This window comes from Podarcis liolepis (genome assembly GCF_965112155.1).
Source record: "Podarcis liolepis genome assembly, chromosome: 17".
Classification (NCBI taxonomy): Eukaryota; Metazoa; Chordata; class Lepidosauria; order Squamata; family Lacertidae; genus Podarcis; species Podarcis liolepis.
Window position 1 is genome coordinate 8,853,084 of NC_139571.1, and position 24,230 is coordinate 8,877,313.

The 24,230-nt window shown below is 44.4% G+C and overlaps 1 protein-coding gene across 8 annotated transcripts in view; it reads left to right on the forward strand.

Moving 5' to 3' along the window:
- VAV1 (vav guanine nucleotide exchange factor 1) overlaps positions 1-24,230 on the forward strand; it is an 89,918-nt gene that overhangs the window by 14,714 nt on the left and 50,974 nt on the right. For 6 of the 8 annotated variants that reach the window (XR_014520779.1, XM_083482963.1, XM_083482959.1 and 3 more), the window contains exons 2-5: positions 4,741-4,857; positions 9,666-9,724; positions 23,561-23,626; positions 24,026-24,134. Coding sequence is in view for 7 of the 8 variants with exons in the window: in XM_083482959.1 (XP_083339085.1) it covers positions 4,741-4,857; positions 9,666-9,724; positions 23,561-23,626; positions 24,026-24,134 (351 nt within the window). In the remaining variant the exon portion in view is untranslated. Of the gene's footprint in view, positions 1-4,740; positions 4,858-6,449; positions 6,494-9,665; positions 9,725-22,061; positions 22,221-23,560; positions 23,627-24,025; positions 24,135-24,230 lie in introns of those variants that run through there. The other 2 variants (XM_083482961.1, XM_083482962.1) reach the window with 2 other exon arrangements.

Sequence of the window (24,230 nt, forward strand, 5' to 3'; positions counted from 1 at the left end):
AATCAGAAAAACACACAGCTGAAGTGCAAGCCAAGAGCTTCGTCCAAGCACCTCCTGCAGCTTTGCAAAGGATTCTGGGGCATAACATCACAGCTCTTGAAATACAGGCTCTTGAACCCTCCCTGTCTTCAACATAAACCTCAGCCATCCTCTGCCTCAAATTTATTTGTAGAATGTGCACTTCTGTGGTCTGTTGTGCTTTGCACATGCACACTAAGTTCAATGCACCTTACTTCCTGGTAAGGGACTGCAGCCTCATCTTCTAAGCAGACCCTGTGTGTTCCACTTCTTGTTGTAAGTTCTCTATTTGGGTAGTTATTTTAGTTCTTCTCCTTTGCACCTGTTCCAGTTCAAATACCTCAGGGTGGCCACAGATGATCAAAACGAGGCTGTATTGCAGATGTCTTTGATGAGGGCTTGCCTAGTTTTATGAGTACTTCTTGTTCTCTACTGATTATTCTGCTCCTCATATTTTGTCCTCCAAATGGCCTTTTCTTTGTACCTAGATAACAATTTAGTGATTTCGTAGTTTTCCATTGGTCGAGATCCCCAGGCCTCTTTGCTTCAACGTAAGTTCCAGCAAGAGTTGCCAACCAATCCCTTGCTTGGATAGCTCACTTGGTAGAGCATAAGACTGTTGATCTCAGGTTCAAGGGTTTGAGCCCCACATTGCGCAAAAGATTCCATGCATTGCAGGGAGTTGGACTAGATTACCCTTGTGGTCATCTCTGATTCTATGATAGCTCAATGATAACCAGAAGACTCCGTCTTGGCCTGCTCTAGTGCCTTTAACAGCAGCTTGATCAGCAGGGCTGCTCCCCAAAGGGTGGCTTTAAGCATTCAGAGGCAGATTTAGGGGAGCACGACCAGTTCAGTCACACTGGGCACCAGTGGTTATTCGCAGGCACCCTCCTGAGTGTTGCTGAGGGGAAGGCAGTGGAGGGGGACGCCGCAGCCCAGCGGGCCGGGAGCCGAGCCCTGGGCTGCACTGATTTTGGGAGCAGCATATTGGGGCATCTGTACTTGGGCATCACTTTGTGTTCCAGAGCGCTGCCCCCCAAATAAGCACCACCCAGAGCACCCCACCCTCCCCACCCCCCATTGGCTACGCTACTGCTGGGCACAGAGCCTCGGGTGTGCTGCCAGGGATGCCACAACTATTATTTAGAATGCAGCACAAGGCAGAGAGGAGCTGGGTTTTGGCGTCGCACAGGGCACTGCTGAAATTTGTGACCCTAAGATCAGCCGCTCTTCTTTTGTAAGGATTGACGTTTGTTCTGATTCAGCAGTAAACAGCAGGTTTTCTTGGGGGAAGAGAAATGCCTTTTGGACCTGTGCTTAGAAATCACAGGACAAGTGTGGAAGAGCACTCAAGACTAAATATCAGGAAGAAATTTCTGGTGGTGAGAGCTGTTTGGCAGTGGAACAGACTCCCTTGGGAGATGGCGGTCTCCCTTTCATGGGAAGTTTTTAAACAGGTTGGGTGACCGTCTCTCAGGGATGCCTGAGTTGTGATTCTTGCATTATAGGGGGTTGAACTAGATGTAGCATGTGTACCAGCGTCCCCACACTTTCTGCGAGCTGAATCAGAACAAATGTCAGTCCTTTGAAAGCAATGCTTCAGTGGCGGATCCTGGGGTCTCAAATTTCAGCGGTGCCCTGTGTGATGCCAAAATTCAGCTCCCCTCCATCTTGCGCTGCATTCCAAGTAATGGAAGCTGGTGCGCGTGGTTTCGTTGGCACCCCTTTCATGCCACATCTGCTTTGCCCAGTGGGAGCTGTCCATTTTGGCTTGGTGCTGTTCTCTTGTTCTGAGGAGAAAACGGCCCAGGACAATGATCTTTATCTGCAGCCTGAAGATAAAATTTGATCTTCATAACTAGGTTCACCATAGTTCAGGGAGACACATAGTTTTTCTTCTTATCTCTTCTATATCTCAACTTGATCCCCTCCCCCTCTTTCCTTTTTCCTTCTGTGATGGAACTCCTATTTGGGGACTTCCCTGGCTTTTTTCTGGCCCACGTAGGACCAGTCTGGATAGTTGGCCTTTGATAAAGATTTGACCTTTTCATCCTCAAAAAGTTTTTGATTTGAGTTTCTACTGAAATGAGACTGCATTTTAATGTTGTACTTTAATCTTGTTTTTAAGTTGTATTTTAGTCAATTGTTTTATACTTGGTGTTAGCCGCCCTGAGCCCGGTCTTGGCTGGGGAGGGTGGGGTATAAATAAAAATTATTATTATTATTATTATTATTATTATTATTATTATTATACTCCCACAATATTAGAATTCTGAAATACTAGGCATTAAATGCCCCCTCCAAGAAAAAGCTGTGAAAGGATTAAACCCATACAAGGAATGTAATCTGGTTCATAGAATCATAGAATCATAGAGTTGGAAGAGACCACAAGGGCCATTGAGTCCAACCCCCTGCCAAGCAGGAAACACCATCAGAGCACTCCTGACATATGGTTGTCAAGCCTCTGCTTAAAGACCTCCAAAGAAGGAGACTCCACCACACTCCTTGGCAGCAAATTCCACTGTCAAACAGCTCTTACTGTCAGGAAGTTCTTCCTAATGTTTAGGTAGAATCTTTTTTCTTGTAGTTTGGATCCATTGCTCCGTGTCCGCTTCTCTGGAGCAGCAGAAAACAACCTTTCTCCCTCCTCTATGTGACATCCTTTTATATATTTGAACATGGCTATCATATCACCCCTTAACCTCCTCTTCTTCAGGCTAAACATGCCCAGCTCCCTTAGCCGTTCCTCATAAGGCATCGTTTCCAGGCCTTTGACCATTTTGGTTGCCCTCCTCTGGACACGTTCCAGTTTGTCAGTGTCCTTCTTGAATTGTGGTTCTTGGTACTAGTTCAGATTATGATGCAGCAGACTCATCACTCATAATAATTTGCTTGTGTTTTTACTTCTATTTTTTTTTTAAAGTGGGGAGTCCAAACCCACTTTGCTCTGCCCACAAATTCCCTCAGGATCTGGGTTCAAGAGGGGAGAGGAGGGCAAGGATTGCTTGAGGTGTGGAGAGACATGTACTTTACCTCATAATCTGTGTGGGGAAACAGGAGGTAGGGCCTTGTTTACTCTACCATAGATGCAATAGTGTCTCTGATGGAAGTGTGGAAGAACTCTGCAGCTCCTTGCCACCCCTGATGCCACTTCCCCTTTCACGGAAGGTACATGGGGCAGAGTTACCTCAAGGTATCTGTGCTGGTATAGCTGGGGCAGCAAGTGGCTGCATGGGGTGTGTTGAGTGGGGCTGGTGAAAGGGCTAGAAATTTCCACTCTGACCTTTATGGGTCTTTTGCTAGCTGGCCATATTTAAGGGACGATGAGCCATCTCACTGCGGTTGAAAAATGTGATGAACACATCACCATCCCAGCCAGCCATGCCACTCAGCACTTTTTGGCAGGAAGTAAACGTGTTGGGGAAACATGGTCGTATGTCCCCATCCACGTGGGATGGGGAAGTCAATTGTGCAACTCAAACGGGGCTTGCTCCTTTCAACTTTCTGAGTTCATGTATGCACTTGTTGGCATCTGTCTGTCTTGGGAGACAACAGAGGAGTGTGCCTTTCGGAGCGAAGTCAAACCATTGGAGAGTTACAGCACCTGTTGTGAGTGTGGAGACTGATATAGGAGAGGCATGTTTTGTTGCAGCTGGGGCGTCTGGTTGTACTGCTGCAAGGTCATTCCTCCTCACCCCAACTCTTCTGCTAAATTTTGCTCCATTGCTCCACCTAGGAATTCACAAGTGTTAATTGCCACCTGCTTTAAATTTTTTGTCTCAGTGTTATAATTTGAAATATACAGCTCCCTTCTACGATTGGATGGAAGACTTATACAAACTTGCAACATATGAACGACTTGCATATGTGCAGGCTTGCCATGGACAAATTCAGTGAAATTTGGAATCCATTCTTACAAATACTGTAATAGGTTAAGATCTAGTGAAGTACAATAACAAGCTTGTAAAATATACAGTTTTGTGTTTTCTTCCCTCCCCCCTTTATTTTCTATTCTACACGGGTTTTGTTTCTCTTTTTCTTTTTCTCTCTTTTATTTACATATCAGCATGTTTAGTGCACATATAATTATATACTTTTTGGACTTTCAATAAAGATGTTTAAAACAAAGAAAAATATATGGTTTTTTTTAATATGTTGCAGATTAATGGTTGGCTCCTGCCAACCTAGCAGTTTGAAAGCACATCAAAGTGCAAGTAGATAAATAGGTACCACTCTGGCGAGAAAGTAAACGGCATTTCCATGCACTGCTCTGGTTCGCCAGAAGCGGCTTAGTCATGCTGGCCACATGACCCAGAAGCTGTACGCCGGCTCCCTCGGCCAATAAAGTGAGATGAGCGCCGCAACCCCAGAGTCGGCCACGACTGGACCTAATGGTCAGGGGTCCCTTTACCTTTACCTAGCAGATTAATGTGCATGCAAAGTGCTAGAAGGAAACCTGTTGGTACTGGTTACATCATAGTAAGAATAAGAATAAAAATAGGGCTGGGGAATCCCTTAGAGCAGGTAGATCTGCTGTTGGTCACACACCCCCTTGGCAGCTTTGCTTAGAGTTAGGGATAACCTGGCAGAATCCAGGGGGAACTAGAAGGCAGTGATAGAACTGAATGCGCTGCATGTTTTGCACTATGTTGAGCCATGGTGGTCGTGTTGCTGAGTCTCATTCTCAGCTTATGTTCCTTCTCTGTGCTCTCCTTCCAGTTCCTGTGCCTCAAGAACATCCGAACCTTCCTTGCTGCATGCTGTGAGAAGTTTGGTCTGCGCAAGAGTGACTTGTTTGAGGTCTTCGACTTGTTTGACGTCAGGGATTTTGCAAAGGTTTGATTGCTTCATCTGCCTTCTTCACAAAAATACAGTTTTCGTAGGCACTTTGTTATTGTCTTCAAAGGAGTCAAGGTAGCCTGTGAATGTGATACAAATCTGTTTCATACATATAATATGCAACTCAAAAATGTAGCTTTATAAAATAAGTGTCATAGCCACAATAGCCAATAGTCTCCATGTGCAATACATATTAGCAAACTGATACATGTAAATATATTAATCAGCTGTAACATGACACATAAAATGTGCATGCTCTAAACAGATCACATGCTTGCACAGAAAAACTATGGATATGCAAGCTGCCCAAAACTCATGTTCTTTTTTGTGGTTCTTCAAGCAAACACCAAAATATTCCATTCCTCTTAAAACACTTGAATGTACAGGAGTCCTGAGGAAATGCTGACACCCCCATTCCCAAGCCGAGCCCCACTTAAGACTCTGTCAAAAATCCCTTAGCAGCTGGTGCTGCAGTGCTCAGTGAGTGCAACTGTCAGGAAACAGCCAAAATAATGGAAACGTGCTATTTATCCGTATTTACCAATAATGATCATTTGCCATGCTTTGTGGTTTTGATAACAAATAAGTGATTTATATTAGGGAACAAATTATCTTTAAGAATAAGCCCAAGTTCAGAGGTCATGACCGCTTCCTTGTTTGCAACAACACCTGCAGTCACATCTGCATTGAGTCTCGGTCCTGTATACCTGAAGGAGCGTCTCCACCCCCATCATCCAGCCCGGACACTGAGGTCCAGCGCCAAGGGCCTTCTGGCGGTTCCCTCGCTGCGAGAAGTGAGGTTACAGGGAACCAGGCAGAGGGCCTTCTCGGTGGTGGCGCCTGCCCTGTGGAACGCCCTCCCATCAGATGTCAAGGCAATAAACAACTATGTTACTTTTAAAAGACAACTGAAGGCGGCCATGTTTAGGGAAGTTTTTCATGTCTGATGCTGTATTGTTTTTAATATTCGGTTGGAAGCTGCCCAGAGTGGCTGTGGAAACCCAGCCAGATGGGCGGGGTATAAATAATAAGTTGTTGTTGTTGTTATAAATTATTATTAACTAGAGTTTCGACGTCACTTGAAGCTTTGACCTCAAGACAAGCATGTTCTATGGGGCAGAAGATGGCAGCTTTGCCAGCCAGGGGGCAGGTACTGGCCATGTCTGATGCCTCAAGGGTGGAGCCAGAAGAGAAAGAGGGAGGTGGCGTCCCCCAAGTGTTGTGGGAATGAGTTCTGAGCACCTTTTTACAAAAGGGAACATACATAAGGAAGAAGGAACTTGTGGTTTAAACCACTGCTTGAGTCTTCCGTACAGGTGTGTCTACCAGACCTTCCAGGCAGGCAGATATTCTCATTTACTGTATCTGCTGCCCACATTCCAAGCAGCTGCGTAATCATTCACAATCTCTGAGGAAGCAAAACTTCTTGAGGAGTCAGCCTCAGTGCAAAATCACCCTGAGCGCAGCATTGCCTCTGAAGGAGGGAGCTGCTGTATTCACACCAAAGCTTTGGGAGCTGCCTGACAGCATGTAAACAACATTCCCTGACCTCCCTCTCTCTGCTCAGTAGGCCAGAAAGCAAGCAGGCGCTTGCCCACAACAGGATATGAAATGCAGCAGCCGAACCACGCAGGCGAGTTGCAGTGGGCATGTTCTAGAGGCGGAAGCCCGTAACACGTGCAATCTTGCTGCAAAGGGTTTCCTTTAAGCCAAAGGTTTATTTTAATATGCTAGCGCAAGGTTTCCATTCTTAGCTAAATGTTTGCCTGGCTGCAGAGAAAAGTGTGGAAAGATTGAGTGAAATGAGTGGAAGGATCATAGAAGGAGAAGTGTAGGCAGGTATGATGGTCATCCAATTTAGATGTCCTAATGTAGCTTATCTTATACCAGGGCCGGCCCTACAATGAGAGAGAGGGAAGCAGATGTTGAGGTAGAGGTAGCAGCCAGAGCTTGAGTGTCACTTGGCCTGCCCTGGACCAGCTACACTAGCTTGAGGCCCTCAAGTGCACTGGGAGACATTGTCCTTTCACCAGTGTTGGAGTAAGAGGCAACTACCAGTCCAGCTGGCTTCTGTGGACAAGATGGTGCCCTGGGGGAGGACGCCATTTTGTCCTTCACCTCAGGCACCAAAACGTCTTGAGCCAGCCCTCTCTTCCACATGGAACTCAATCCAAACTTGGTTTGCTCGCGTACAAAATGAAGGAAGCAGGCAAAGGTCTAATATTAACATTAAAAGGGACACATCGAAGAGGGGAGTTGAAGCCTCTCTCCTCGCAGCTGTGGAGATGAGTATGGAGAAAAATGCCTGAAGCAAGGCAGGGGAGAGTTCAGCCTCCCTCAGCCGCACAAACCTTTTTTGGTAAAATAACAGAACAACTACTGTCAAACACATAAGAAATTACTATAGGGTGTGAAGGGGTCTTCCTTCTCTACTGGCGTGGCATCTGTAGATTGCTGGCCAGCTGAATTTTTCTGAGTGGAGAAAAACCAAGTTGTCTCCTCCTTGGGCTCATTGTCAGCCCAATGAGCTTGGGCTGGTGTACAAAGAACGCCCCAACCACATATTTATCAATAGCCCTGTGAGGTTGGCCCAAAGTCATCCAAGGAGCTTTATGGCCAAGTAGGGGATTAAACCTATGGATGTCCCCATTGCTAGTCTTAACTGATGTTTCTAGTCTTAGCTAATGTTTATGGAAGTTTTTAATGTTTGATGCTTTATCACATTAATAATAATAATAATAATAATAATAATAATAATAATAATAATATTCTGTTGGGAGCCGCCCAGAGTGGCTGGGGAAACCCAGCCAGATGGGGGGCATATAAATAAATTATTATTATTATTATTATTATTATTATTATTATTATTATTATTAGCATTTTAAACACTGCACCACACTGGTTTTTGGGGCCTGCGTACCTTCTGTTTTAAATGTGACTGGGGCAGTTCTGTTAGTAGACAAATTTGGCAGTCTCATCATGCCTAATTTGACCTAAAATAGATTCCTACTCAACCTTTTCCCGATTGCTTTTGAGAAAGAAGTTTTTGTAACAGAAGCCAGCAAGGTACAGAGTGTTGGGTTTGATGGCAAGCAGTTGAGAGTCAGATGCCCTGCTTACATCATCTCTTTTGATGCCCACTGTCTTAGCCAACTCCTTGGATCGCTGATGCTGCAAGTCTGGCCCTATTCTTGCAGTTCTTCCAGAATCCTTGTCGCAGCTGGATTTCAGCCCCAGAGTTGCAACAACTTTTTAAGAGCAAGGGGCACTGTAGAGCCATAGATTCTGAAAAGAGGGGGCACCCATTGCAGATACAGTACATGAAGTACCAAAATAATGAACTAATACAGGAATAACAATACAATCCAGCCAGAATCGAGCATTCTTAATATCTAAGCAAGAGATTTCAGTATGTGTTTAACTTTCTCAAACGGGACTTAAAAGTGGTTAATTTTGGTTGGATTGTGCCCCTTTATATAGTTACTTTCTTAAACATTTTAAGCACTCCACACACATTATCTTAGCAATTCTTGAAACAGCCCTGTAAGACTTGTCAATAGTGTTGAGAGCTAAGGCTGATTGCTTGCCCTGTGAATTCATGGCTGAGTCAGAGGTAGAATTTGAAGTGGGGGATTCCCTTCTCACACACTGAGTCACTGTGCTGCATCAGTTCTCAGTAGCAATCATGGAAACAACAGTGGCCCCAAATGCTTTTAAAAGTATGAAACCACTTTAATAAGTCATGGCTTCCCCCAGAGACTCCTGGAAACTGTAGTTTGTTAAGGGTGCTGAGAGTTGTTAGGAGACCCCCTTATTCCCCACACAGAGCTACAGTTCTCAAAGTGGTTAAACAGTCAATCCCTCTCCGCGGGGAACAGTTTGCTACTATTCTGGAAATTATTATTTAAGGGGCACCTGGAAACTGAGCAAACCGACATTGTCCTTCATCTTGATAGTCTCTGAGTGTATTTATATGTGTGCGGATTAGGGTTGCCATATTTTGAAGAGCAACAAAGAGGACACATTTGCCAACTTCTCCTTTTAACTATAGACTTCTATGATGATTCTCATCATGAAAAAGAGGGCATGTCTTGGAAAAAGAGGACCTATGGCAACCCTGGAATTAAAGCAGCTCTTACTTCCACCCCACCCCAAATACAGCAAACATGACATCTCCTAAGTAGCCTTATCGGAATGTTTTCGGTTAAATTAAAATGGAACAATTGTACCTTAAGTAATTATAGTCAAGGTAACAGGAAAGGCTTAATTTATATGCAAACATTCTGGAAACATAGACTAATTTCATTGGCGTTTATGCAAGATGTCAGCTAAATAATGTTAACAGTACAATGTGATGCATTACAGCAATTAACAATTAGATCGTGTTCTTCCTTTCAGTTATTTTCTGTATTGTAAAGGCTTTAGAAGTGTTTCTAAAAAGAAATCCAGAACTGGACAACCAGCTGCAAAGTGGCATTCCCTGAGCCCAGGCTACTTAGTAAAGCTCTCTTCATCTTGTGCCATTTTCCCCATCTCTCTGGCTGGCTCTTCATGCCCTGGCTGGGCACTGGGGACTGGGATGTCTCTGGGATGGACTTGAATTTCTGTTTAATTCATTGGGTTTTATTGTTTTGTTGTATATTGTATTACCGGCTCTGCTTTTTGACATTTCAACAAAAGCTGCCTTGGCTCTACAAAACATGGTGGAATATTAATGTTTAAAGTCAATAATCAAGTACCCATGGATTAAGTCCAATGTTGCTGACCACACACCTCTCTCTCTCTCTCTCTCTTCTTCCACGTAGGTGATTGACACCTTATCAATACTTTCGTGGACACAAGTTGCTCAGAACAAAGGGTTTGTGTAAGTGCAGATGGCTTTCATGCGTGGCTCACACGGATGTGGCATTTTGTGAAACTGTTGTAAAAATAGGGACTGCGCCTTTGCTCACTCTACTCCCCTGCCATCTCTGCTCACATTAACACGCCCCACCCCCCGAGTTTCTCCTTCCCACCCCATGCAACTGCGAAGCTCATGTCACCTTCCAGTGTGGTGTAGTGGTTAAGAGCGGTAGACTCATAATCTGGTGAACCGGATTCGATTCCCCGCTCCTCCACATGCAGCTGCTGGGTGACCTTGGGCTGGTCACACTTCTCTGAAGTCTCTCTGCCTCACTCACCTCACAGAGTGTTTGTTGTGGGGGAGGAAGGGAAATGAGAACGTTAGCTGCTTTGAGACTCCTTCGGGTAGTGTTGGTGCTGACCTTTAAAGCTCTAAACGGCCTCGGTCCAGTATATCTGAAGGAGCGTCTCCTCCCCCATCGTTCTGCCCGGACACTGAGGTCCAGCTCCGAGGGCCTTCTGGCGGTTCCCTCACTGCGAGAGGCCAAGTTACAGGGAACCAGGCAGAGGGCCTTCTCGGTAGTGGCGCCCTCCCTGTGGAACACCCTGCCGTCAGATGTCAAAGCGATAAACAACTACCTGACATTCAGAAGACATCTGAAGGCAGCCCTGTTCAGGGAAGTTTTTAATATGTGACATTTTAGTGTATTTTTCATCTTTGTTGGAAGCCGCCCAGAGTGGCTGGGGAAACCCAGCCAGATGGGCGGGGTACAAATAATAAATTATTATTATTATTATTATTATTATTATTATTATTATTATTATTATTGTGATAAAGCGGGATATCAAATCCAAACTCCTCCTCCTCCTCTTCTTCTTCTTCTTCTTCTTCTTCTTCTTCCTCTTCCCAACCTACTTTCTGAAGCCACTTCTCTCTTGTATTCTGCAGTGCTGCTTTGCACCCTAGTTTTCACCTGCACCACATGTCCATGCCTTCTTTTGTGAGACCCCCCTTTCACACAGAAGTCACCCCCCCATGGTAACTTCCTGCATCTTCCTCCTCCCACGAAGTACATCTAGTAAGTCCAACTATTAAGCCACCACCCCCTTCAGGCCCTTTCGTGCCCCAGCTTTCCTCTTCAACCCCATACAATTACTTCCTGCTTTTCTCAACAATCCCTTTCACACAGATCATCCCCCATTTCCATGCCATCTCCTCTCCTCTCTGCTGTGGTGCAACTCCCTTTGTGCGTGTGTGCACACATACACCCACCGGCCCTATTGTCATCTCTAACCCCTTTTTCCTATCTCTTTTTTTATCCCCCTTGCACACATGTAGCACCCTGCTTGTGGTTAACGCTTAGCTGGAATGAAATATTCAACGCAGCAATAGAGAATTTAAAACAATTATTTATTTGTCAGACAAATAAATGAGAGGCACAGTGGTATATGGTTACCAAGCTCTGGCCTGGCCTCCTGCCATTATGGCCAGCACTTATATTCCCTTAATCCAGCCCCCTTTGCTCCTCCTGTGGCTGCCTCTGTCCAATCAGCCTGGTTGGATTTCCTATTGGCTGATTGCTAGAACCAATCACAAAAAGATACACCCATATCCTTCTGTCCTTATATGGAAGACAAACAGCTATATATTGTTACATCTATAAATGACAAATAAGTAGTAATATATCTTACATGTGTCTCAACAAGGAATCTTAATTACCAGCTCACCTCTTGCCCTCCCTGCCCTATTGCCTTCTAAAACAAATGGTTAATCTTAAATTTTTATCTTAAACATATGTCAAGGATCTTGAGTTTCACATCAACATTGAAAGATATCCTTCATTTGAAGGTTTCTAAACAAATGTCTGGCAGCTAATATATCAGGACAGCATTTGATGGCGTCTTCTTGTCTGGCAAGAGGCTGGACTGGTGGCTGACTTAATTTCAAGATAAATACAACTCTTCTAGCATTTGTTAAATCCTTTGCATAATTACATTTAAGCCAACATATTTAATACACAACACAGATAGCCTCTTAAAAGGAATAAGGCCTTTTTAAAGTAGAGAGAGAAAGAAAGAAAAGGACTCAGTTTAAAACAGTTTCAGAAGAAGCCTCCTCCCCTTCAGCAAGCTGCTTTTCCCATTATCTGTTTAAGGAAGAAACAGCTTTAAAAAGACTTCCCAGCTAGATGCTTTAAAAAGACTTCCCAAAAAGCCTCTCTTTCTCTGTCAGCTAGATGTTTTTTTTTCTCCCATTTGCCTCTGGCCTTAGAAAATACAGCTCAAGGTTTAAGAGGCCCATGGTATCATTTTACTATTTGCCCATTCCTAATTATGTTTATCTCTGCTTTTTTATCTTCTGTAACATGTAGGGTCAATGTCCTGCTTTTAGTCTGTAATTTCAGCTTTTATGACTTTGAGAATTGTTTTCTGCTATAAATCAAAAGGGGCCCCTTGTCTAGGAAAACAGTGCCAGTGTTTTCTTAAGCAGCTAGCCTTCTTGCCTGGCATGAATACTTTTGAAAATCTACTTTTGAAAATCTAAGCCCTCTTTAATATACAAGTCCTGATCAAACATTAATAAAATGCAGGCTTATGCCTGATGCCTCATTCCCCCCTTTCAAGCTCAAGGACCTTCGTCCCAAGTGTCCTTGATAGCTTGACCTTCATCATATTCCTGAGGTAAAGCTCTGTATAGGGCCATGATATGAGGTAGAGTTTCATTTGAAACCATCTTGCTAATTGTACTTCTAAAACATGAAATGATACATGGCATCATACATAAAACCATTACCACTACTGTCAAGAAAAACAAGCAAGACAATAGTATCCCTTTGAGTCCTGTGACATTAGGTAACCAATTGGTGAGCCATCCCATATCCCATCCTTCCCATGTTTGTACTGGGACATGTGCTATATTCTCCATCTTTGTGGCCAACACACGGATTGCCTCACCATTATCTGAAATGTTAAAGCAACAGGCATTCCCTGTCAAGTTCAAGACTCCACATAGGCCTCCCTGCTTGGCAAGTACATAATCCATTCCCATTTTCAGCTGCAAAATGGCGGCTCTACTTTCATCCAATTGTTGTGCAATAAGTCTCAAACTCCGGGCCGTTGCATTGGTTACAAGTTCCACTACTGCTTGCAATCGAATTATTCTGTTTAGATTATAAATAGGATCCCGTGCCCCTTGTATGAGCTCACCAGGATTCCAGGAGGCAGGATCATAATAGGCTATAATGCGCTCTGGTGGCCAATCATCAGTACCGCTCCAACTTTGGGTACTTCCTCCTGCTATATGAGAAATATCAGCGTTTCTTCGTGTACGCTTGGGCAAATTAGTGGGCATAATCCACATTGGCGGCAATACCCATCCCAGGAAACAAGTCCCACTCCATTTGGAGGGGAGTTTCTTGTATGCCCATTCTCCACATATCCACCACAACCATCGGGTCTGAGGTCTTTGGTACGTGGAGTACAGAAGGCGAAATAGCAAAAGAGGTAGAGAGTTCACAGTGCAGTATGTTAGATTGCCTTTTTCTGTCACAGTTATGTTCCATACCACTTTCCATGCATGAATAAAAGGAGGTGCACAGGGCAAGGCATCCCGAGTTCGATAGGTAGTATCGTGTGCCCAGGTATTCTTAATATTATCCCAAGTATAGTGACAATGAGAAGAGCCTATCATGGTAGAATCAGCTGCATCTGATGATTTATGTACACAGAATTCCCCTTGTACAGGTATAACTCGTAATGGTTTAGTTGAGTTCCATCCGGGAAAATTCTGTACTTCTGTCTGGTGTGGTATTTCGCTTACCATACCAATGGCATCTAATGGTATCGGTAATAAGGGCATACCTCCCTCTGAATCATCTGGCCCAATAGAGCAAACAAGGCAATTGGTCCTATTTGCAACATTGGCTACCATTTCAGCTAAACCTACCCACATATTGTGGTCATGGTGGAATCCATATTTAGTCAATTTGGCCAGATTCAAGGACCCTTCCCCTTCCCAAGGGATCAGGATTAATAATAGAATCATGTTGATGTCTAGCATATGCATTCCTTCCACAAAAGATTACCTTATAGTGATAGCAAATAAATATTAGTCCCAATATAATTCCCCCAGTGACAGAAATGGGGAACCACCAAGACCAAAACATATATCCCGAGGATCCCCAATGAGTAATATCTCTGATAATTGTTCCACAAGGGGGTGGGCAGTCAATTAATTGTATAAGAGAATCTTTCCTTTCACAATCGCTGGTTCAGATGCTCCTCAAGCTTCAGGCGTGCGCAGGTCAGCCAGCTTCCAGGTTGTGGCTGCAGCAGGCCGGTCGTCTAATGTTGCCCGTGACCTAGCCCGTTCCCGGTAGGGCTAGATACAGGGGTTTTTGGAGAGAGTCAGTTTAAGAGGATTAGAGGGGTCACCTTTGCACGTCCAACTGCCTTCGGACTTCTTCAAACGGGAGTGATGAATCCAGGGGGTCACCTCAGCTACCTTCACCGCTGTTGGAGTAGAGAGCAAGACGGTGTAAGGTCCACGCCACTTAGGTGCAAGTGGATCACGTTTCCACTCTTTCACCCATACGCTATCGCCAGCCTGGAACTGATGAATCGGCTCGGCAATGCTGCACGGCGTGCGCTCGAGGACCCACCTGTTAAGAGAAACAAAAACACGGGAGAGAGATTGCACTTGTCCCTGTGTCACATGGTCTCCTATTTGTTTAAGATCAGCTGGAATATCCTGAACAAAGGAGGGCGGTCTCCCATACAGGAGCTCAAAAGGTGACAACTTAAGTCTTTTTGTGGGTGCACACCGAACACGAAACAGTGTTATGGGTAACACATCTACCCATCCCAATCCCGTTTCCTGGGTTAATTTTGCCAATTGGGTTTTCAGAGTCCGATTCATTCTTTCAGTTTTCCCTGAACTCTGAGGCCTATAGGCTGCATGCAGTCTCCATTTCACTTGTAGGACTCGACATACTTCTTGTACTACTTGATCAATGAACGCTGGCCCATTGTCACTTCCAATGCATCTAGGTAATCCAAACCTCGGGATCAATTCAGTGAGGAGTCTCTTAGTTACCTCTCGTGCCTTTTCAGTTCGGGTGGGAAAAGCTTCAACCCATCCGGTAAGAGTATCTACAAACACAAGGAGATACTTGAATCCCTTAGAAGGGACCAGTTCTGTGAAGTCCACAATTAGGCTTTCCATGGGGACATATCCCACATGTTGGATTCCAGGGGGTTGTACCGGTCCCTGCCTGGGATTGTTTTTAGCACAAAGAACACATTTCTGTGAAATGCAAGTTGCTAATTGTGATAGGTTAATAATATACAACTTCCGACTGAGACTTTCTCTGGTTGCAGTACCGCCAAGGTGAGTAGATTCATGATAATTTCTTACAATTGTGCCTGCTAGATGATGAGGTACATAAATCCTATTGTCTGGCAGGATCATCCAACCGTCCTTCACAACTGCTCCTTCCTGTTCAGCCCACTTCCTCTCTTCTGGGGTATAGTGAGGTTTAACTTCTTCTGGAACTACCTCTGGTATGAGGGCTGCTATAAATCCTCCCACAGGCTTTTGGGCTGCCTCTCGAGCTGCTTTGTCAGCAGCATGATTTCCTCTGGTTATTGGATCCCTTCCTCGTCCATGACCTTTGCAGTGCATTACAGCAATCTGTTCTGGAGCCCATACTGCTTCTAACAGGATTTCTACTTCAGGTCCATATTTCAAGGCCTTCCCGTGGGCTCCTATTAGACCTCTTTCTTTCCATAGAGCACCATGTGCATGCAGGGTTAAGAAGGCATATTTAGAATCAGTATAGATGTTTGCCTTACATCCGGCTGCCAATTGCAGAGCTCTAGTTAAACCTATAAGTTCAGCTTTTTGTGCTGAGGTGCCAGCAGGCAAAGCTTCAGCTTCCACAACTTCCTCATTGGTGACCACAGCATATCCTGCTCGTCTGGCACCTTCATGCAGGTAACTGCTACCATCAGTATAATATACAACATCTGGATTTTTCAATGGTTCATCTTTCAGATCGGGTCTACTGGAATAAACTTCATCCATTATTTGGAGACAATCATGTGATTCTTCATCATCTACCTCTGGTAGGGGCAGCAAAGTCGCTGGATTGAGCATATTCACTACTCGTAGATGAATCCTGGGATTTTCACACAATAGGCCTTGGTACCTAGCCATCCTTGGGTTCGTTAGCCAATAACTACCCTTATATTCCATGAGTGTCAGAACAGCATGAGGTACATTCACATACATCGTCTGGCCGAAGGTAAATTTATCAGCTTCTTTGACAAGGCTGGCAGTGGCCGCTACTGCCCTTAGGCATGGAGGCCATCCTTTTGCTACTGAGTCCAATTGTTTTGACAAATAAGCTACTGGACGATTCCAACTTCCTAATCTCTGGGTCAGGACTGCCGCTGCAATCCCATTCTGTTCATGTACATACAGCTGAAAGGGTTTTTCCGAATTAGGCAGTCCAAGGGCTGGGGCCTCCATAAGTCGTTGTTTGATAACTAAAAAGGCTTGTTGCTGCTCAGGTCCCCATACGAATGGGTCCTTTTCTGCACCTCGAGTGCTTTCATGTAAGGGCTTGGCCAGACTGCTGAAATCAGGTATCCATAGTCTACAAAACCCTGCTGTTCCCAGGAATCCTCTGAGTTGTTTCCTTGTGGTAGGTTCCTTGATAAGGCAAATAGCTTCTTTCCTCTCTGGCCTCAATGCTCGTTGTTGGTGTGAGATGTCAAAGCCCAAATATTTGACCTTTTCTAAACATAACTGTGCCTTTTTCTGGGAAACTCGGTAGCCAGCTTGCCAGAGCAAGTGGAGCAGTTCCTCTGTACCTTCTTTACAGGTCTCAAAATCCTTTGCTGCTAGTATAAGGTCATCTACATATTGCAGAACCACCTTTTCTCCAGGTATTGAGGGGTAACTTGTTAGATCCTTCGCCAAGGCAGTGCCAAATAAAGTTGGGGAATTTTTGAATCCCTGGGGCAATCTTGTCCAAGTTAGCTGGCCTTTTGTTCCTGTTAAAGGGTCTTCCCACTGGAAGGCAAATATAGGTTGGCTCTGTGGTGCCAGCCGGCAACAGAAGAATGCATCTTTCAAGTCCAATACAGTAAAAAATGTTGCTTCTGGTGGGATCAAACTCAGCAGGGTGTATGGGTTTGGTACATTTGGGTGCAAGGTCTCGATAGCCTGGTTTACGAGCCTCAAGTCCTGCACTGGCCTGTATTCATCTGTCCCAGGTTTTCGAACAGGCAAAAGGGGTGTGTTCCATTCTGATTGGCAGGGCTTAAGCAGACCATATTTTAATAGGCGGTCCAAATGTTTCTGGATGCCCTCTGCTGCTCGCCGGGGTAAAGGATATTGCTTTACAGATACAGGGGTAGCCATAGGTTTTAAGGTTACTACAATTGGAGCTATATTCTTGGCCATTCCTGGTGGGCTATTTTCGGCCCATACTCCTGGTGGCACCTGTAGAGTTTGGAGGAGCTTGTTTAACTCTGTATCCAATGTAGGTTGGACTTGCAGGGCTGACATTAGGCGCCATGATTGTTCCTTAGGTACTGAGAGGGAAATTATTCCTGCTGCCTTTGATGGCAATTTCATTTCTGGACCTCGAGGAGTGAAGGTGATTTGGGCCTGCAATTTGGACAGCATATCTCTACCTAAGAGAGGTATTGGACACTCAGGTATATACAAAAACTGATGGGTTAAACGATGTCCCCCAATCTGGCATTCCAAAGGTTGGAGGAAAGACCTCTTAGCTGACTGACCAGTGGCACTTTTAATGACTACACTTTTGGATGCCTTTTTCTGCAATAGTTCTGGGAGTACTGAGTATTCAGCCCCAGTATCAATCATAAAGTCTATTAAATGGCTTCCTAATTGAATCGTGACCGTGGGCTCCTGGAAGCCTAACTTTATGGAGTCCGGTCGTTCCTAGTCTTGGGTAAAATCCTCCTCTGCCAGTCCAATGACATTGTCCCTACTCCGTCCTTGTCCAGGTCTCTGATATCTTCCATCTCGGATCATTCCCCGTCCCCGTCCCTGGTTTCTTGGGCCGGAGCCTGGGCCTGGGCCTGGGCCTGGGCGTACTTCTTCCAACCTCAGGGGTTCAGGACACTCCCGCTTCCAATGACCCTCCTTCTTGCAATTTGCACATTGATTCCTTCCCAGTGGTGGATTCCTTCCCCGCCCTCTTCCTCCATTTAAGGGGCGGTAGTCTTGCTTCACTGCTGTGGCTAGCATTACCATCTTTTCCTTCTGCCACTTCTTCTTCTCTTGTTTCTCAGCCTCATCCCTATTCCGATAAACTCGGCGTGCAATGGCCATAATTTGGCTCATCAGCATCCCTTCCCATCCTTCTGATTTCTGAATTTTCTTACGAATGTCAGAAGCGCACTGGGCCACAAATGTAGCAGTAATCATTCTGCTGTTTTCAGGGGCTTCAGGGTCAAAAGGAGTCCATATACGATAGGCTTCTTGCAGCCTCTCTAAAAAGTCTCCTGGACTCTCATTTGGTTTCTGTTCTACTTCTGAGACTTTAGACATATTAGTGGGCTTCTGGCATGCCCTGCGGATACCTTGCACAAGCGTCTGGCGGTAGGTGGTAAGTCTGGCCAGGTGAATTACATTGTTTGGATCCCAATTAGGATCTTCCAAGGGAAAGTTGTCTTGGAGATGACGGTCAATATTAAAAATATTTCCCACTCTGGCCTGCTCACGCAAATATATCTGTGCCTTTTCAATTATGTCTCTCCTTTCCTCAGTGGTGAACAGAGTATTCAGGAGCTGGCGGCAATCTGTCCAAGTAGGACTATGAGTATTTATTATTGAAGTCACCAAGTCCATCATAGCCTGAGGTTTTTCTGCGAAAGATGGGGTGTGTGTTTTCCAATTCATCAGATCTGTAGTCGTGAATGGAATATATTGCAGGGTCGAAGTTCGAGGTGGCCTTGGTCCAGGTAGCCCGTTAACCAGCACAGGCTCCTCAAGTGCATCAAATACTCTTCTGAGAGGGGCTACTACGTGATCTTTCTCTTCGCTTTGCTCTAGGGGCCTTAAATCATAGGGGATGGTATTTGTCCCAAGGCGTTCTTTTAGCAGCTTTATACGCCTGGCTGTATTGCTTGCTGACCGATTAAGGTCTCCCTGTAACTTCTGTAATAATTCTCTAGGATTTGGATGTACAGGAGTTTGGGGTAGGCAATCAGTTGTTTCACTAAAAGAGACTGTAGATGGAGTTCTACTGGGACTCACAGATGGAATAACCACTTCTGCTTGGGCTTTATTATAGGCCTCCAATGCCTCCTGAAGATATTTATCATAATCTATCAAGGAATCAAGTTCTGTGACTCCAGCCCCATTATTCATTCCACTTTCTTGCCTTGGGGTTACAACTGGTGGAGGGTTTGGATTAGGCTCCCTTCGATGTGGAGCATAAGGTGGAGGTGGAAGCAGCTCTTCCTCTGGTCCCTCAAAAATGGGTTTGAGTTTATTTGGCAAAATTCCTTTCCTGGCTTCGGCTTTTACAGCCAATAATTTGCATCGTTGGACTTTGCATTCCCTTATCCATGGAGGATTTTTATTTAATGTGCTCAGCCAGGAATCTATATATGAAAATTGTTCTGGGCACCCTCCAATTTCTTTGGCGATGTTAGACCAAAGTTTGCTTACTAAATTTATATCAAAGGTTCCTTGAGATGGCCATTCAGTATTTTGCTTCGGCCACTCTAATTCACATAACGTTCTCAAGCGCTCTGGCGTCATTTTGACTCCATATGCCCCTGAGAAGGCTTTCTTAAAATTATTTAACATACATTCAAGAGGTGTATTTCCCCCCTTTGAACCCCCAACTCCCATTGTATGGCCCTGTGAAGTATCCACTCAGTCACTCACACACACGCTTCGTGGGGTTTCTTGCCCAGATGGAGTCGCCTCACTGGGAACCGAAGTACTACCCACTCCACACTCAGGTCAGCTACAGATTGCTCTGTACTTTCTCACACATACAATGCGCTGGATACTTCACCACACACTACCTCCCAACTTCCCCTTTTCCCCCACCAGACCACCATCTGATATACCCAACCACCTAGCGTACTCAGTTCCCACTTACTGAGACGCAGAAGTTTGATCAAGACTTCTCTTCCTCCCAATTAATTGGAGGGCCAAAAATCCCTTTGTGCACTTACCCCTGGTTGGTTCCGTTTCCCCCCGGTCCGTCGCCGCCAGTGAGCAGGGTATCAGACAGACGAGACTTCTGCGTTCCCCCTGGAAAAATTTACCAGTGCGCGCTTGGGTAAGCAGTTTAGAGATCCTCTCTCTTGTACCCTGCTCAGTAGAGCGAAGGGGCTGCGTTCCAGCAGACCACTTATCCGAGTCACAGGGCACCATAAAATGTAGCACCCTGCTTGTGGTTAACGCTTAGCTGGAATGAAATATTCAACGCAGCAATAGAGAATTTAAAACAATTATTTATTTGTCAGACAAATAAATGAGAGGCACAGTGGTATATGGTTACCAAGCTCTGGCCTGGCCTCCTGCCATTATGGCCAGCACTTATATTCCCTTAATCCAGCCCCCTTTGCTCCTCCTGTGGCTGCCTCTGTCCAATCAGCCTGGTTGGATTTCCTATTGGCTGATTGCTAGAACCAATCACAAAAAGATACACCCATATCCTTCTGTCCTTATATGGAAGACAAACAGCTATATATTGTTACATCTATAAATGACAAATAAGTAGTAATATATCTTACATGTGTCTCAACAAGGAATCTTAATTACCAGCTCACCTCTTGCCCTCCCTGCCCTATTGCCTTCTAAAACAAATGGTTAATCTTAAATTTTTATCTTAAACATATGTCAAGGATCTTGAGTTTCACATCAACATTGAAAGATATCCTTCATTTGAAGGTTTCTAAACAAATGTCTGGCAGCTAATATATCAGGACAGCATTTGATGGCGTCTTCTTGTCTGGCAAGAGGCTGGACTGGTGGCTGACTTAATTTCAAGATAAATACAACTCTTCTAGCATTTGTTAAATCCTTTGCATAATTACATTTAAGCCAACATATTTAATACACAACACAGATAGCCTCTTAAAAGGAATAAGGCCTTTTTAAAGTAGAGAGAGAAAGAAAGAAAAGGACTCAGTTTAAAACAGTTTCAGAAGAAGCCTCCTCCCCTTCAGCAAGCTGCTTTTCCCATTATCTGTTTAAGGAAGAAACAGCTTTAAAAAGACTTCCCAGCTAGATGCTTTAAAAAGACTTCCCAAAAAGCCTCTCTTTCTCTGTCAGCTAGATGTTTTTTTTTCTCCCATTTGCCTCTGGCCTTAGAAAATACAGCTCAAGGTTTAAGAGGCCCATGGTATCATTTTACTATTTGCCCATTCCTAATTATGTTTATCTCTGCTTTTTTATCTTCTGTAACATGTAGGGTCAATGTCCTGCTTTTAGTCTGTAATTTCAGCTTTTATGACTTTGAGAATTGTTTTCTGCTATAAATCAAAAGGGGCCCCTTGTCTAGGAAAACAGTGCCAGTGTTTTCTTAAGCAGCTAGCCTTCTTGCCTGGCATGAATACTTTTGAAAATCTACTTTTGAAAATCTAAGCCCTCTTTAATATACAAGTCCTGATCAAACATTAATAAAATGCAGGCTTATGCCTGATGCCTCACACAGACCACTGTTTTGAGTGTTCCTCCCTTCTCTCTGTACTCGAACAACAGCAGAAGTTTGAGTAGGTGTGGAGGAACATTGAAGTGAAAATTATGGTTTTTAACAATGGCAGAGGTTTCAGTAAATCAGGGGTGGAGGGCCAATAAAGGTTGTTTTTAAAAATATATACTGTATATTAAAAAGATAACCAACAAATTTTAACAAGGAGAAATAGCAGAAACGGGTATGACAGAAACTAACACCAAAAAGCCTAACATACACAGCCTGTCCCAACTTTCTTCTCGCTGCAAGCAAGCCTTGTTTTAATCTGCCACTTCCTCTCATCCCTTTCGTTATAAGAAAAAGACAGCTCCCGTTCCCTTATGGGGTATCCAAGGGACCGTATAGAGTCAGTCATTAAGTAGGTTCCCTATCGGAAGGAGAAAATAACAGAGGCCAACCAGAGAATATTGAGAGAAGCAAGGCAGCTAGTAAGCCTGATCTTTATTAACTGTTGCAACAGGGTCCCCACTCACCACATGCAAGAGGCAGGAGGGACCCAGAACAATGGTGAGCAAGCCCTTATATAGACTTTTGAAGTTGCTCACCCTGTAGCCAGAGACCACACCCCAAAACATCATACATAACATGACAGAAAGAGGCGGTCTACAGCAGAAATCTTGTCTGCCAGGATACCTGATAATGGTCACTGATTGCATTACTTGGACAGCCCACCCATTCTTTTGTGATGGTAAATATAGTAATTCCTGAATCCAGGTCACAGGCTCATCCTATTCATACACACATATGCCCTGAAGACAGGTAAGCAAAACACAGTGGAGAGGCTTTTCCATTTCTTTCGTCCTTGCAGAGAAATATTTGAGGTCACTGGGAGAGTCAAAATAGTTTGAGAGAGTCAAAATGACTTCAGGATTGTTCTCCTGTACTATTTCAGGCACGTGGTTTATATACTTATGTATAATAATAATACGAATAATAATAATAATTATTTATTTATATCCCGCCCTCCCTAGCCAAAGTCGGGCTAAGAGCGGCTAACATTTGCCTTGTAGATTTATGCATTTATGCATATGCATTGGCCTTGTATTTTTATGAACATATGATTTATATATATGAGACCTTAGAATTCCTGTAACACTTTCTTAATCTACTCATACCTCTGCTACTGTTTAAAATCACTTTTTCCTCTCTCAGCGTATTTCCATTCATCCTTTACTGCTGTTGTTTAAAACCACCAATTTCCTCTGTGTCTCTCCATCCCTGATTTATTCAAACTTCTGGTGTTGTTTTAAACCACCATTTCCCTCTCGGTTTTCCCCATCCCTGCCTTGCTCAAAGTGCCAGTTTGGCTTCACCAAAGAGAGGAGCCATGAACCTTTTCGTGGTCTACTCCAGTCCAATTCTATTGACAACTGGGCTGAAAAGAGAAGATATGTTCACAGCTATCTGTATGCCAAATAATCTTATGGCACTCCGTACATTTATTGCACCTTAAATTTTCCTTGACTAAAGACCAACCACTGAAGTTGCAAATAATAAATATTGTTGATAAGTCCGCAATAAATCTTACTTTGCCGACAATGTGTCGGCCTTAGATGACAGATAAGTTCATCCAAAAGAAGGCTGGTGGTTCGAATCCCCACGACAGGGTGAGCTCCTGTTGCTCGGACCCAGCTCCTGCCAACCTAGCAGTTCGAAAGCACATCAGAGTGCAAGTAGATAAATAGGTACCGCTCTGGCGGGAAGGTAAACGGCGTTTCCGTGCACTGCTCTGGTTTTGCCAGAAGCAGCTTAGTCATGCTGACTACATGACCTGGAAAAACTGTCTGCAAACAAACATTGGCTCCCTCGGCCAGTAAGGCGAGATGAGCACAGTAACCCCAGAGTCGTTCGGGGTTGGACGTAACTGTCAGGGGTCCTTTACCTTTACCTTTTTACTTTGCCGACAATCTGTCGTCCCTTAGATGACAGGTAAGTTCATCTAAAAGAAGTTACCAAGCAAGGGGTTGCATCATCTGAAATAAGCATCCTCTGATACCACTATAAATGCTATATCTATATAGGCATATATATAGTTGCAGTTACTTGAGTAGCTTGTGGATATTACATTCTGATCTTAAACCATCTTTGTTATTTTACAGGCCATTCCCTACAGAGGACAGCATCGCTGATGATGATATATACAGTGGCTTATCAGATCAGATTGAGTAAGGAGCAAGACCATTCTGGGAGGGGAGGGGGAAATCATTCATGCCAAACGTTGCTGCTTTTCCCTTGAAAGAATGCATGACATCAGAAAATGATCAAGTGGATCTTTTTCTTATCACTGTACGCTGGCAGAACCTTCCCCTCCTGAATTCCTGCTGCTTCTACGATTGCTAAAGGCGCAGAAGTATTGACGGGAAAATGATCATCATTGTGCCAATAAGCTTCTCTCAGGAATACAGGTCTTTGAAAGTAACTGAGGGTGGTCTAGATAGCGACTTGAGGCGGACTCCCGTGACCCATGGCAACTGAAGCCACATGGGTCTCATTCCAACAAAATCTACCTTCTCTCGTGTCAGGGGTGGGAGGGCTAAAGTTCTTTCTCTCTCCCTTTCCACCAGTGACACCATGGAGGAAGATGATGACCTCTATGATTGTGTGGAAAATGAGGAGGCCGAAGGAGATGACATCTACGAGGATCTGATGAGGTCAGAGCCAAGTGTCATGCCGGTAAGTAGCCAGGAGGTGGTGATCTATCCATTCCTTGCAAGGCGCAATTACAGTGGTACCTCTGGATGTGAACGGGATCCGTTCCAGAGCCCCTTT